At 45.2% G+C, this 15,824-nt stretch overlaps 1 protein-coding gene across 1 annotated transcript; it reads right to left on the bottom strand.

Moving 5' to 3' along the window:
* Positions 1–13,916: 13,916 nt before the first annotated feature.
* LOC136522164 (pentatricopeptide repeat-containing protein At1g08070, chloroplastic-like) lies at positions 13,917–15,611 on the bottom strand. Its single transcript, XM_066515955.1, has one exon. The coding sequence runs from the start codon at positions 15,593–15,595 to the stop codon at positions 14,006–14,008; it is 1,590 nt and encodes a 529-aa protein (XP_066372052.1). The 5' UTR covers positions 15,596–15,611; the 3' UTR covers positions 13,917–14,005.
* Positions 15,612–15,824: the final 213 nt, after the last annotated feature.

Below are 15,824 nucleotides of genomic sequence, written 5' to 3'. Positions count from 1 at the left end.
AGGAATCCTTATCCGGCCACCTATGACAATTATAACTGGTTAGGATTAATTTTCAGATCTGTAACCCTGCCCCTCGGATTATATAAGGTGGGCAGGGGACCCCTCTAAAAAACATCTCTCATTGACATACAGCAATACAATCAGATGCAAGATGTAGGTATTACGCCTTTACGGCGGTCGAACCTGGATAAAATCTTGTGTCTATCTTGCATCACCATCTTGTTTGTAGCTTGTGCATCTGTCTACCGATAATCTACTACCTTGGGCATACCCCTAGGTAGACTGCCGACCATATTTCGTCGACAATCGCTGGCCTCTCTTCTTCCTCATCACCGGTGATCACAAGATTTCTTCCATTCCTCCATCGATTCTTCGGTTCTAAAGGTTACCAACTTTATACTCTCATGTTTCATCAGTAGCTTATTTCATTTTGTGGACTAGATTTTTGTGGTTTTTTTTATGGTAGATTTTTTTTATTTGTAAGCCATTTAAGCTCAAAATCATTTTAAAGTTTGCATATTTGGATGAAGGAAGGTTAAAGTAGTTATTCAAAACTAGTATTGAGCTTTCATTTCTAGCATGCATAGCACCTTCATGCTTTAGAGATATAGAGAATTTTAGAGTTTTTTTAATTTTATTTGTTTATAAAATGAGAAATTTATATTATATTAAAAATGAGTATAGAGAGTAGATTACAACTGCTTCCGGGTCCTCGGCCTCTCATCGGGTTACAAAGCGACTGAGGCCGAACCTCCCTCTCATTGCATGCGGCAAGTGTGAGGAGAAGATTGTGATGGAGTACCGGGTGAGGAAGGAGTGTCCCAACAAGGGCCATATCTTCTACAAGTGTTCAGATCGCAATGTGAGTTATTTTGTCGCATTTGATGATTATGGTTAATTTATACTTATTTTCATGATGATTGTGATTAAAGTTCTAATTTTTTGTTTTAATTTCAGTGGGATGGCACTGGATGTTCAGGCTGGTACTGGGAGGAAGAGTATGTTGAAAACATGCAAAACTCTCTTGCACAGGCGGTTATGGCAGCTAATGAGGTAGTGATCCTGCAGAAGAAGACCATAGATGTTGAACAAACGCATGATCTGTCTATTTTAGTTGGGATTGATCGCGAAATCCTTATGCTGCTGAAGTGCATTTTAGCTTTAGTTTTTTTAGTGATAGTTGGGATTGTCTACATTGTAGCGAGACTTTCATAAATTAATACCTTGTGTGGTGGCATGCATGTCGTATAATTAACTAATTATATTCTAGGTTTTAATATGGTATGTATGTCATGTAATGCAGATGAGACGGCATTAGATGTACAATGTTGATCGCTGCTCCCAAGAGTTCATTGAGGGTGTGCATTCTTTCTTACATGTGGCCGAGGCAAACAAACATGATGGTTTCATGTGCTGCCCATGTGCCATATGTAAGAATTTGAAGGAATATGCTAGCTCAAGGAGTCTTCATTCACACTTGTTGAAGTCAGGTTTTATGCCAAACTATATTTGTTGGACGAAGCATGGAGAAACCAGGGTTGTAATGGAAGAAGGTGAAGAAGAACAATGGGATGATGATGACATTATTGCTGAATATGGGGCCTTCAATGATACTATAATGGGGGAAGCTGAACAAGAGGTAGGGGTAGAAGATGAGCCCGCTGATGATCTTGGTCAGGCCATTCGTGGCACACAAAGAGAATGCAAAAGTGAAAAGGAGAAGATCAAGTTCGAGCGCATGCTACAGGATCACAAGAAATTGCTATACCCAACTTGTGATGCGGGGTAGAAAAAGTTGGGTACCACACTGGAATTCCTGCAATGAAAGGCAAAGAATGGTGTATCTGACAAGGGATTTGGGGAGTTACTGAAAATCCAAAAGAAGATGCTTCCGAAGGATAACGAATTGGCCGCCACTACGTACGAAGCAAAACAGGTAGTCTACCCTTTGGGATTAGAAATCCAGAAGATACATGCATGTCCTAATGATTGCATCCTCTACCATGGCGAGGAGTACGAGAAGTTAGATGTATGCCCGGTATGTCATGCATCGTGGTATAAGATCAGGCGAGATGACCCCGGTGATGTTGAGGGTGAACGTCCCACGAAGAAAATCCTTGCCAAGATTATGTGGTATGCTCCTATAATACCACGCTTGAAACGTCTGTTCAAAAACAAAGACCATGCAAAGTTGTTGCGATGGCACAAAGAAGACCGTAAGGTAGACAATATGTTGAGACATCCTGCTGATGGGTCCCAGTGGAGAGCAATCGATAGAGATTTCTCAGAGTTTGCAAATGACGCAAGAAACTTAAGGTTTGCTTTAAGTACGGATGGTATGAATCCTTTCGGGGAGCAGAACAGTAGTCATAGCACTTGGCCTGTTACTCTATGTATCTACAACCTTCCTCCCTGGTTATGCATGAAGCGTAAGTTTATTATGATGCCAGTGCTCATCCAAGGCCCAAGGCAACCTGGCAACGACATCGATGTGTACCTGAGGCCACTAGTTGAAGAACTTCTACTTTTGTGGAACAGACCAGGTGTATGTGTGTGGGATGAGCACAAACAGGAGCACTTTGACCTACGAGTATTGTTGTTTGTAACAATCAATGATTGGCCTACTCTAAGTAATCTTTCAGGACAATCAAACAAGGGATATAATGCGTGCACGCACTGTTTCGATGACATTAAAGGTATATTCTTGAAAAATGTCGAAAGGTCGTGTACCTTGGCCATCGTCAATTTCTTCCTGCGAATCACCCCCTGAGAAAGAAAGACAAGCATTTAAAAGGTAAGGCAAACCACCAGACCAAGCCGAGCAACCAAACTAGTGAGGATGTACTCAATATGGTCAAGGATGTGAAAGTAGTATTTGGAAAGGCACATGGCAGCGAACCTATTCCGAACGACACCGACGGTCACGCACCCATATGGAAGAAGAAGTCCATATTTTGGGAGCTACCCTATTGGTAAGTCCTAGAGGTCCATAGTGCGATCGACATGATGCACCTAACGAAGAATCTTTGTGTGAATCTGCTAGGCTTCATGGGTGTGTATGGGAAGCCTAAGGACACACTTGAAGCACGATAGGACCTGCGGTGTTTGAAAGAATGAGACAACCTGCATCCAAAGAAGATAGATGATGGACGCCATTACTTAAGTCCTGCCAGTACACTCTTAGCAAAGAAGAGAAGGAAAGCATGTTTGAATGCCTAGCAAGCATCAAGGTACCATCTAGATTCTCCTCGAATATAAAGGGTATAATAAATGTGTCAGAGAAGAAATTCCTAAACTTAAAGTCTCATGACTGCCACGTACTCATGACATAATTGCTTCCCGTTGCATTAAGAGGAATTCTACCTCCAAATGTACGTCTAGCCACCGTGAAGCTATGTGCATTCCTAAATGCAATTTCTCAGAAGGCAATCGATCCAATAGATCTAGCTAAACTATAGAATGATGTGGTTCAATGTCTTGTTAGCTTTGAGTTGGTGTTCCATCCTTCCTTCTTTAATATCATGACACACCTCCTAGTTCACCTAATCAAGGAGATTAGCATTCTCGGTCCTGTGTTCCTACACAATATGTTCCCCTTTGAGAGGTTCATGGGAGTCCTAAAGAAATATGTTCACAACCATGCTCGACTAGAAGGAAGCATCGCCAAGGGCTATGGAACAGAGGAGGTCATTGAGTTTTGTGTTGACTTTATTCCCGACCTTGACCTAATTGATGTTCCTGAATCGTGACATGAGGGGAGACTAAGTGGAAAGGGGACACTAGGGAAGAAACCATATATTGGTATGCAGGACAATTATTTTAATAAAGCACACTACACAGTTCTGCAAAACTCCTCTTTGGTGGATCCGTATATCGAGACACATAAAGAGTTGCTCCGATCCAAGTTTCAAGGGAAGTCTGAAGCTTGGATTACGCGTCAGCACATGGAAACTTTCAGCGACTGGTTGCAAAAAGAATGTCAGGGTGATGAGAGTATTAATGAGCAACTTTATTTATTGGCTAGGCAGCCATCGTGGCATATCCTCACATACCAAGGGTACGAGATAAATAGAAATACATTTTACACAGTAGCCCAAGATAAAAGGAGCACCAACCAAAACAGTGGTGTCCGCATAGATGCCACCGACCCTAATGGAAATAAGCAAACATATTATGGCCGCATAGAGGAGATATGGGAACTAAACTATGCACCTACTTTTAAGGTACCTTTGTTCAAGTGCCAATGGGTAAAGGTGACTAGAGGTAGGGTAGCAGTCGACAACCAGTATGGAATGACAACCATGGACCTCAGCAATATTGGGTACAAAGACGAATCGTTCGTCCTTGCCAAGGATGTGAATCCGGTGTTCTATGTCAAGGACATGGCTACAAAACCAAAGAGAGGGAAAAACAACAATGACCTAATCAATGAGCAAAAGCGCCATATAGTTCATTCAGGGAGAAGAAACATCATCATAATTGAAGACAAGTCAGACATATCAGAAGATTATGAAAAGGATGACCGAATTCTACCCTTTATAGTGAACAAAGACCCAAGCATCCAGCTAAATGATGAGGACACTCCATGGTTACGACGCGGTCATAACCAAGGGATATATGTTAAGAAGAAGTTCACTACTGTGTCCGCTTGATATATATAGTGATGTATTAGACCTATTATGTAATAATTGTGACTTCAGATTTTTTTATCATGTTTTCATATTTTCTATGGTTTAAATGAATTTTCAGCTAGACGGTGGATTTCCCGTGGAGAATGTGTGATGAAAAACCAAATGATGAACGTTAATAAGATGTGAAAACTAATTTCCTGTCGAAAAACAATAGTTTTAATGATTTTAATTAAGTAGTATATTTTTGCATGGTGTAAATTGTAATTATTATTTACACAATGTCAAATATTTATACAGTAAAACAAGAGTTTAGTTTACAAATTTTGTTGCGTATAATAATGCAAAACCAAGTCCAAGAATTTTTTTTATAATTTTTTGGATAATATTTTATTTATTAGGCAATTAATAACTCTCTACATATTTATATAAAATAAATATATAAAAAAGGGAAAACTTATGGTAATTGGAGAAAGCCAACTGCAGCTCCCCCTTTACTCCCGGGTAGATCAACCACCCGGGACTAAAGGTGGAGCTTTAGTCCCGGTTGTATCCACTAGCTGGGATAGATCCCCCTTTACTCCCAGGTGGATCAACCACCCGGGACTAAAGGTAGAGCTGCAGTTTTCGTGGCCCGCCCAAATGCCCTTTACTCCCGGGTCGTGCGTACACCCGGGGCTAAAGCTCAGACCTTTAGTCCCGGTTCTAATAATAGCCCAGTACTAAAGAGTCTTTAGTCCCGGTTGGTAACTTCAACCGGGACTAAAGGTATCCCTTTACAAACCATGCCCTAGTTCTCTTCCTCTCTGTCTCTGCCACACTGTTGCCTCATCTTCTCCACCAGATCGATCCAGCAGTGCCGTCGCTCACAGCGACCACCCTAGCCTCGCCTCATCAGCGCGCCTCTTCTCCGGCCGGCCAGCGCGCCTCGCTCGTCCTCGCTGGAGCGTGCGCCATCCTCGTCCCTGGCCCCCACCTCACTCGTGCTCACCGGAGCACGCCGAGCCTTCCCCGCGCTGCCTCACCGGAGCTCGCCCGAGCCTTCCCCGCGCGTGCTGCCTCACCGGAGCTCGCCCGAGCCTTCCCCACACGCGCTGCCTTACCGGAGCGTGGTCGAGCCTTGTATGTGCTTCCTTCATTCAGATGTGCTGCATACCGAACCAAGGAAAGATTTTATATTGTAATTAGTTTCTCTTGTATGTGCCTGTCAGTAGCATTGTATGTTTGAGTTTCTGTAACACTTGAAAACACGACGTGCGGGACGGCAGAGAACTCGTGCTGCCGACTCCACACGGCTGCGATGCCCAGCGGTGTGGCTCGTTTCCATCGAGAGCGCCAGGCAGGTGTTAGTCGTCATTCAGCTCTGCCGGTCATGGTTTTGCGGTTGCGTTGCTGTCTTGTGCACTTCGTTCGTAGAATCAGAGCCTGAACAGCCAGCCTGACAGTTTTCGTTGCGTTGCTGCGGTCTGGGGTGCAATGCAATGCAATGACAATTGATAATGCGTTGCTAGGTCAAAATATGGTCATTTCTATGGACTCCACGACTAAACATTTTATTTTAACTTTTTATGAAATGAAAAACTTAAAAAATTGTAGAAAATCCGTACTAGTTGAACTTGCGGACCGTGTTCAGCTCGACGAGCATGTTCTCTACCGAGCGGTAACAGACGTCAAGGAGGAGCTTTGATTCTACGAGGGAGAGCGGCAACGGTCGTGGAAGACCGTGTTTCCTTCCTCATAGAATCGGAGCTCTTCCTTGGCCAAGTACGGTGCCGTCAGGTAGAGAAATGCTCGCCGAGATGATCACGTAAGCAAGGTCAACAAGTACGGATGGTTATTTATTGAAACATGTTTTTTGAGCTATAATTTGATGGATATTTGATAACTTTAGACCTACAAATGTCACAAATGTTACTATCCTCGGCAACCTAAACGCCCGCTAGCTCGCCGATATCGAGCAGGTCATTTAGAATTATTTTTTCCATGAAATGAAATACTTAGAAATCATGCCTTTTATTTTTTAGAATTAATTTTTCTATGAAATGAAAAACTTAGAAAATAGTTAGAAAATTATAGAAAATCCGTATTAGTTGAATTTGCAGACCGTGTTCATCTCGGTGAGCATGTTCTCTGCCGAGCGGTAACGGACGTCAAGGAGCTTTGATTCTACGAGGGAGAGCGGCAATGGTCATGAAAGACCATGTTCCCTTCCTCGTAGAATCGGAGCTCTTCCTTAGCCAAGTACAGTGCCGTCCAGTGGAGAAATGCTCGCCGAGATGATCACGTAAGTAAGGTCAACTAGTACGGATGGTTATTTATTGAAACATATTTTTGAGCTATAATTTGATGGATATTTGATAACTTTAGACCTACAAATGTTACTATCCTCGGCAACCTAAACGCCTGCGAGCTCGCCGATATCGAGCAAGTCACTTAGAATTATTTTTTCCATGAAATAAAATACTTAGAAATCATGCCTTTTATTTTTTTAGAATTAATTTTTCCATGAAATGAAAAACTTAGAAAATAGTTAGAAAATTGTAGAAAATCCGTATTAGTTGAATTTGCGGACCGTGTTCATCTCGGCGAGCATGTTCTCTGCCGAGCGGTAACGGACATCAAGGAGGAGCTTTGATTCTACGAGCGAGAGCGGCAACGGTCGTGGAAGACCGTATTCCCTTTCTCGTAGAATCGGAGCTCTTCCTTGGCCAATTACGATGCCATCCAGTGGAGAAATGCTCGCTGAGATGATCACGTAACCAAGGTCAACTAGTACGGATGGTTATTTATTGAAACATGTTTTATTTTTTATAGATATATCTAGTGGAGTAAAAGCTAGATGGCTGTCCCGAGAGACAACATGGATGAAGAAATGATGAATATTATCAACACCGGCACTCAATTTGCCGATGGTGACCAGCAGGATGTAGATGACGGGAGTCAATACCTGGCTCTTGAAGATAACCAAGAAAATATTGTGCAAGAAAATACTGACGAGGTATATATATTTATATATATATATTTGAATATTGTATATATATATTTTTAATATATATCATCTATTATGTGTACACATGATATTTATTTATTCTTTTTTTATACGTAGCCCTCTAGATCGACGACCACAACGGTGAAAAGCAAAAATATTCGAGGCCCGAAAAAGCCATTGGAGGGGCGCTACATAATATCGGAATTCAATATCGAGATAGGCGAACCACTTGGTCCACATGTAAAGAAATTTGTGCAACACTATGGGTACCTTGTAAGGGACAGACTTCCGATCAGTGCCCGTGAATCGAAGGAAAAGATCAACGAGCCTCATGTTAGTTTTGTCTCTGATCTTGATAAGAATTTAATTTGGGATGATATCCTTCAACATTTCACGTTGCAAGCGGATGATTATGATGATATCAATGATGATGAATTGAAGGAGCTAGTTCAAAAGTGGGCTTTGAAGAAGATGGCCACACAATTCTAGACTTGGAAGAAATCCCTATACACGAAATACGTCAAGAAGAACCTAACGCCCAATTTCAATACTAGGGGCCCGCTCGCGAAATTGAGGCCCTACTGGAATAATTTTGTACAGTACAAGACATCGGATGAGGGTGAGGAACGAGTGAGAAGGAACCAAGAGAATGCCCGACAGAAGGTATACCACCATGGCATGGGATCTGGTGTCTACGCGACTGCCATTCCCAAGTGGAAAAAATGGAAGTAGACATTCTTGCCAAGGGTATCACACTAGAATCACACAATTGGCCCAAATACGTGAAGAATTGGTTTTTCGCTCATGGGGGAAGACTGGACCTAGAGATCGGGAAGCTGGTTCATGGCCCAAAACTCGAAAGAGCAACACAATGATTATCTTATGCTCTACAAGCTAAAGCTATTGGTGCGTTCAGGCCCAATAGAGAGAAGGATGAACTAACGTATGCCATCGGGACTGCTGAACACAGTGGCCGAACAAGAGGTTTAGGATGGAACATTTCTTGGGAGCATGGTTTTCCTAACGATAGAGATACCTATAGAAGCCGGCAGAGAAGGAAGGATGAGGAAGCAGCGCGGATCAGCAGGTTGGAGGAATATGTTCATGAGTCACGGGAGGCGTTGCTTCAAGCACAAGAGCGCAAAAAAACATGCAAGCTAGAATGCAGAACAAAATCATAAAGCAAGTGCAAATAGCAATGAGTGCCCAAAGGCATGCATCAGATCTAGGAATCAACATTAATATTAGCCCCCCTGATCAGTTGAAAAGCAGTTGCGCTTCCACGGAGTTGCCAAATCAAGATGACACAATGCTATGTTTCCCTGTGGATGACATCACTGCACCGTTTACATCATGTGAGCTACATATTCCAAAAGAGAATGCCACAATCATGGTGGCTCTCGGTGTTTTTTCTCCTTCAGATCCTACCAAGACACTAAGAATCCATGAGGCAATAATATCACCTGGATATGTTAGCGTCTCAGTGGATAGAGTTAACAAAGGTTTTAGTGATCTGGCTCTTGACATTCTAGGTGGTGATGGGGAGAAGACTCTAGGAGAAGCAGAGAAGACATTCATACTATGGCGCAAGTGCTACATCATTATTTCCGGGGTCTCTAGTCCACTGCCGCTTCCTCAATTGCCAGACAATAGGTGCGGACAAAAGTGAACAAAAAAATTTTCACTAATTTTCTATTGACATGCATGATTAAAAATAAAAATTTCTTATACCTAATTATTCTTTTTGTACTCACACAGCAGGGTCTCCGCCAACCTAAGTCCAATTATCCAATCTCCAAATCATCATAGTGCTCTGGGAAATCAGGTGGCAACGCCGCCACCTCCAAGGAGGTCTCCAACGGCTTCCCCGCCTCCCTTGATGACTAAGAAGAAGCCAGCTCCTAAGAGGTCCGCCCCGCAAACGAAGTCGTTGGCCCACCAGCCGGTAAAGAAGAAAGCCTCATCTAATCCAGTTATTCCCCAAAAACGGTCTTACGAGAAAAGTGAAAAGGAATTAAATGCTATAGTACAAAAAGATGTGGACAATTTCTTCGAAAAAGTGAAAAAGCAACAAGAAGCGAGGGAGAACCTGGAGAAACCATACTTCTACCTACCTCTGGATCTTCTAAGAAAGAAGGTGGACCAGAAAAAGCAGGAATCTCAAAAGACTCTGCCAAAATCGGACTACGACCACTCTCTCGCCAAGTCATTTGAGGCAGCGTAGAAAAAGACTAGATCAGGAAAAGGTGTTGCACAACTCGGACAACAATCAGTCCCCCCTCTTGTCGTTCGTAATGAATATGGTTCGAACTTAGACTTAGACGTCGATTTTGAGGAGTTAGCTCGGTTTTACAAAGAAACTGGTTTGGACCTTGCCCAAGTGCTCGCTGAAGGACCATCTGCTCTGAAAGTGGATCCTTGGAAGAAATTTGAACATGGAAAGAGTCTATACAACCCTGAGGCCTTAGGTGAACTGGGTACGCAAATTAACTAGCTAAATAAGTGGTACATGGCGGCGTGTGAACGGAGAGGCCTTTGTTCTTGTCAGAGTTAGAAACCAACATTACTTCCGTGGCGATGACGTTATATATGTCGAGTTTGTAGAATTACATCAACTATGCCACCTAGACTCTCTCGACAAAAGTCTCATTAGTTAATTATTTTCTACTATTAAAGTGTATATATATAAAGCTATATGTATATATATAAATTATATATCCTCACACTATATTTTTATATATGCAGATATGAGATGACAGAACTCAGAAAGAGAAAGGATAATGATGTTGGTTTCATTGATCCAAATGTCGTATTCAAACACCCTAACCCCCCGCCTCAATGGAAAGCTGAACTCGAGAAAAATCTCATGAGATTCTTAGTAAACCAACAAAACAAGAACATACTCTTCCCCTACAACTTCAAGTGAGTGTTAAATAATTAATGTCGATCATATGGATATTTGTTCAATTATTTGCTTACTAGCTAAGGTATCTCCCATATATATGTTGACTCTAGTTAATGTCGATCATATTTGTGTATAAAAACATATGCAGCAATTACTGGATATTGATTTTTATCGATATGGCCAATAGTCGGTTGAGCATCTTAGACTCGTTAAGAAAAGAGCAAACAGAGTACCAAGACATGATAGATATTATCCAAGGGTAATTTGGTCTCTCTAGCAACTATATATACCCTAATCTCTTAACTGCAACAATTATTAAAGGCCAAATTAATTTTTTATTTTATTGGGCGCAGTGTTTGAAAAAGTTTCATTGAGGAACACCACATGAAACATTGCAAAGCGCCACTGGATGTAATCGCACACAAAGTAAGTACTTAGCTACATTTATATTTATATATATATATATATATATAATTCAATTAACACCATGCATGCTTTCAATTCATCGGATCTTTTTTCTCGTAAAAGTGGGTTCTGAGGCAAGAACAGGGGAACAACTACTGCGGATACTATGTTTACGAGTTCATCATGGCGTACGCAAAAAGAACTCCTGAAGAGATCCTCAAAGTACGTTATATAAATATATTCATATATTCACAATTTCTTTTGTTGCTCATATATATAAGTAATCACGTGACCAACACATATATATATATATATATATATTAATACTTTTCCTTTAACTTCTATTGAAGACTCTATGGTTGAAGGAAAAAGTTATACGACGTGACCAACTGAAAGCAATTCAAGAGACCATAGCAGGATTTCTTAATGACCAGGTCCTCAACCCCGCCAGCGAGTTCTACAATGACGTCAACGAAACATGGAAGCCAAATCAGATGGAGTGAATTTGTTATCCCAAGGATATGATAGAATATACAATGCAACCTTTATTTATAATATATATATATATATATACATAAAATAATGTACAATATATGTATATGCATGTAATATATACGTTAGTTTCATACTTTAGTTTGTACAAAATGTTCGAACATTATAAACGTGTAGAATACGTATATTACTAGCAGCGTAGGATGCATATTCGAAAACCAAAACGAATCATCAATTGAAAATAGAAACAAAAAAAAGAAACCTTTAGTCCCGGTTGGTAATACCAACCGGGACTAAAGGGCCACCCTACGTGGCCAAGCCGGGAGGCCTCTTTAGTCCCGGTTGGTCTTACCAACCGGGACTAAAGGTGCACCTTTAATCCCGGGCGAGAAGACGGGACTAAAGGAGGGGCCCTTTAGTCCCGGATTCGTGCTCCCGGTTGGGAAACCGGGACTGAAGGGGTTTCCCAACCGAGAGTAAAGCCCGTTTCTGTATTAGTGGACACTGCTGCTAGAGTGGTGGTTGGTGCCGTGGCCGCCGCCGCCGTTCACGGATTGCGACTTGTGCGAGGGAAATATGCGGTAGGGTTATGGTTGATTTGGACTGGGTGGTGGATTTATATACAACGACACGAGCTGTTGATTGTTGTCCACTGGGCTGGGCTACTTGGGCCTTGTATTTTAGACTTGTGCAATTTATTTTGGGTCCCCGTGGTGCCCCACGGGGCAAATTCTCCCCCCCCCCCCCCCCCCCCCCCCTCCCCGCCCCCGCCCCGGTATCCCTGCGGAGAAAAATCTATACTTGTCCCCGCCCCGTTCGGGTCAGATTCCCACGGGGTTCCGCCTCCGCAGGGAAAATTCCCATCCTTAGTCCTTACACGAGGGTACATGACCACCTCTGGCTCTTCTAAGTGGCATGCTAACCAAGAGGAAGACACAGTCCTCCTCCACACAAGTGCAACAACAGGAAGAGCAAGCGACATCCAACAAGCGGCAACGTGTTGGTTGGCCAAGGTTTAATATTACACAAATTGCTAGGGTAACGACCGGTTCCCTCTAGTGCAACAAATCATTTATGTAGAGCCAAGCTTTGCCACAACTAGCAATAATAAACACACAGGGCCCCAAAGGCAGGCAAATACCAATCACTAATATGTGAACATCCATGTAAAATAAAATTCTACAAGGCACTAACTATGACAGCACAGGAAGGAGGAAGTATAATGAACACTTGATAGAATAGACACGATACAACACTAAATAAAGTAAAGAATGCAAAGAGCTACCAAATTAAATTGCATAGAAGTAAAAGCCTCCACACTGAGCATAACGGGCGAACTACCTAATAACTACACCTCCATAGCACAAGGAACAAAAAAACCACAATACAAATGACTCTTACATTGGCAAAAATAGAAATCACCGGAAAAAATCGACTATGGTAGCACGATCGCGACCTACCACCACCGTAGGAACACCAATCCACCTTGAAAAAATCAAAGAGGGGATACCACCAATACTCTATATTGATCCGTTCAACACACAGGGGCAATGCATATGGCCGAGGAACCAACCACCGATGACACTTGTGAGAAGAGCGACAAGGCTTTATCAAGGTAGCGAGGAGGAAGCAACCAAGAAAGTAGGTGGAAGATCGGTGGCGGCAGTGGTGGCGGCGGCATCGAAAGTGGTAGGACGAGACTGGGAAGTGGTCGAGTGGGGGAAAAAGATTAGGGTTTCTTGTTTTTGTTAAAAAGGAGATAGACGTGGAGCATTGGATGATGATCCGATGGCTCAAAATCTATGAAATTTTTAGGATGTTAATATAGGTATTAACTCATCATCACAAATGAAGTGTACCATCATTTATAATTTTGTATGCAAGGAAAATAAGAATGTGTGTAGTTTAAATGGTATTATAGAGATTGAAAATGGCTAACACACTTAATCGTGCCTTTTACTTTTTAGCCTTCTTGTGCATTCGATTTTTTTAGGCATGGGCCTAGTGCCTCAGTAACCACGAGATTAACCAATCCTTTGTCAACGTGTATACCAACTTTTTTTTGAGAATTGCACAGTACAACACAGACATCCATAATACGCACGCACACTCGCCTCTATGAATACACGTACGCAAACCCTACCCCTATGAGCACTTCCGAAGGACTGAGCCGGCAGATCTCGAGATTCACGAAGTCACCATAGGCGCCTCGCTATCGACGGGGACGTCGCCTACCACTGAAAGCATAGCGCCGGTAAATCCTGGAAAATACGAGCACCCGTGCCAAGTCGAGGACTTGAACCCGGGTGGGCAGGTTCCACCACAAGGAACCTAAGCAACTATGATCAGTTCGCAACAAATATACCAACTTAGATAACGTGGAAAAAAAAGATAAAAAAGTTTAAGACAAACCTAGTGAGCAGTGACCTTATTATACTTAGTTTGCAACAACTAGTAATAAGCCCTACAGGTGTTCTTGGTAGAAAACAAATTCTCGTTCCATGTCTCAACAAATTCCATTCATGAATTCGATTCACAAGTTCGGTTCAAATATTTATAACTTCAGTATAAGCCTTATGGCATTTTTCACTGCAACAGGCCTGCACGGTGTCTTTGTTCGTTGTCAGCAATTTCATCACATAATGCGATGGCGTTGGCCGGAATCGCTCGGAACTCATGCACGACGCCGTCGATCTCGATGGAGCTGCAGCCCGGATCCTTTACCATCTTGATCTTCCTCATCTGCTTCCTCACCTGCACCGCCCTGCCATGCCGTCCCTTGGACGCGTACATGTTCGACAAGAGCACGCGGTCCCCGACCTCGCCGCTGCCGCGGTCTGCCGCCACCACCACGCGCCGCATCACCCTCTCGGCTCTCTCGACGTCGCCGCGCGCGCGGCACGCCGCGAGGAGGGAGCCCCGGACGAGCGCGTCGGGCGGCACGGGCATCGCCGCTACGAGCGCCTCCGCCTCGTCCAGCCTCCCCGCGCGGCCCAGCATGTCGACGGCGCACCCGTAGTGCTCGATGCCGGGCGTCACGCCGTAGTCCTCCGCCATGGCGCCAAGGTGACGGAGACCCTCGTCGATGAGCCCGGCGTGGCAGCACGCGCAAAGGACGCCGAGCAGCGCTACGCCGTTCGGGCGCACGCTGGCTCGCCGCATTGCCGCGAACAGCGCTAGGGCCTCCTCGGCGCGACCGTGCGTGGCCAGCCCCATGATCATGGACGCGTAGGTGTACACGTCGCGCCGCGGCATGCCGTCGAACACCGCCGCGGCCTGGTCCACCGCGCCGCACTTGGCGTACATGTCGATCAGGGCGTTGCCGACGATGACGCCGTCGGTGTTGGCATCACGCCCCTGCTGCCTGCGCATGTACGCGTGCACCCACCGCCCCGTGTCAAGCGCGCCGAGCTGGGCGCACGCACCGAGGACGGCCACGAACGTCGCGCCGTCCGGGCGCACGCCCGCGCGCTGCATCTCCCGGAACAGGTCCAGCGCCTCGCCGTGCTCTCCAGCGCGTACGAGCGCCGCGAGCATGGTGTTCCAGGACACGACGGTCTTGGCCACCGGCATCCCCCGGAACCACCGGCGCGCCGCGGCCACGTCGCCGCACTTGGCGTACATATCCAAGAGCGCGTTCCACGCCACGATGTCGAGCGCGACGCCCGCCGCCGCGACGCGCCGGTGCGCCTCCCGGGCGAGCGCGAGGTCCCTCGCCTCCGCGCAGGCTGCGAACCCTGCTGCGCCGGCCACCGCGTCGACGGAGACGCCGCTGCCGTCCAGCTCCAGCATCGCGAAGAACAGCGCCACGGCGTCGCGGGCGAGGCCTAGCCTCGCGTGCCCGGTCACCATGGCCGTCCAGGAAACCACGTCCGGGCCGTCGCCTGGGAACACGTCGAACAAGGCCCCCGCAGCCCCGCGCTCACCGCACGAGAGGTAGAGCGCGATGAGGCCATTGCGGACGGTGCGCTCGCGGTCCAGGCCGAGCTTGGTTGCGTGGGCGTGCACTGCCACCGCCGCCGCAGCGGAGGACGCGGGCAGCGCCTTGATGAGCGCCCGGAGGCCGCGGGCGTCGGCCGGGGCGCCTCGCCGGAGCGACGCCGCCACAGCGTCGGCCTTGTGGTTTCCATGCCCGTGATGGTGAACCTGCTGCTGCAATACTGGATAAGGTGCCATGGATGGCCGTGCAGCGTGCACAGTTCACCCTGTGGTGGACTCGTGTTCTTGGAATCATGGATAAGGAACGAGAGGCTGACGTGTGGGGCCGGACGAGTGTTGCAGACAAGCTGGACCGCGCGTTCGCGGTTGGAGGTGGCCGATGTGTCAGTGTGATGCCTCTGTGCAGGCGCCAAACTTCTTGCTGGCATTTGAAATGCTGGAGCCAACTTCGATTTTAATTTAACTA

Source organism: Miscanthus floridulus, chromosome 18 (assembly GCF_019320115.1).
Source record: "Miscanthus floridulus cultivar M001 chromosome 18, ASM1932011v1, whole genome shotgun sequence".
NCBI classification, from domain to species: Eukaryota; Viridiplantae; Streptophyta; class Magnoliopsida; order Poales; family Poaceae; genus Miscanthus; species Miscanthus floridulus.
The sequence above is the reverse complement of the archived record's forward strand: the minus strand, read 5'-3'. Positions and strand labels throughout refer to the sequence as shown.

Excerpts from the sequence above, each read along its gene's own strand:
- LOC136522164 (XM_066515955.1), bottom strand. The coding sequence starts at position 15,595 with ATGGCACCTTATCCAGTATTGCAGCAGCAGGTTCACCATCACGGGCAT.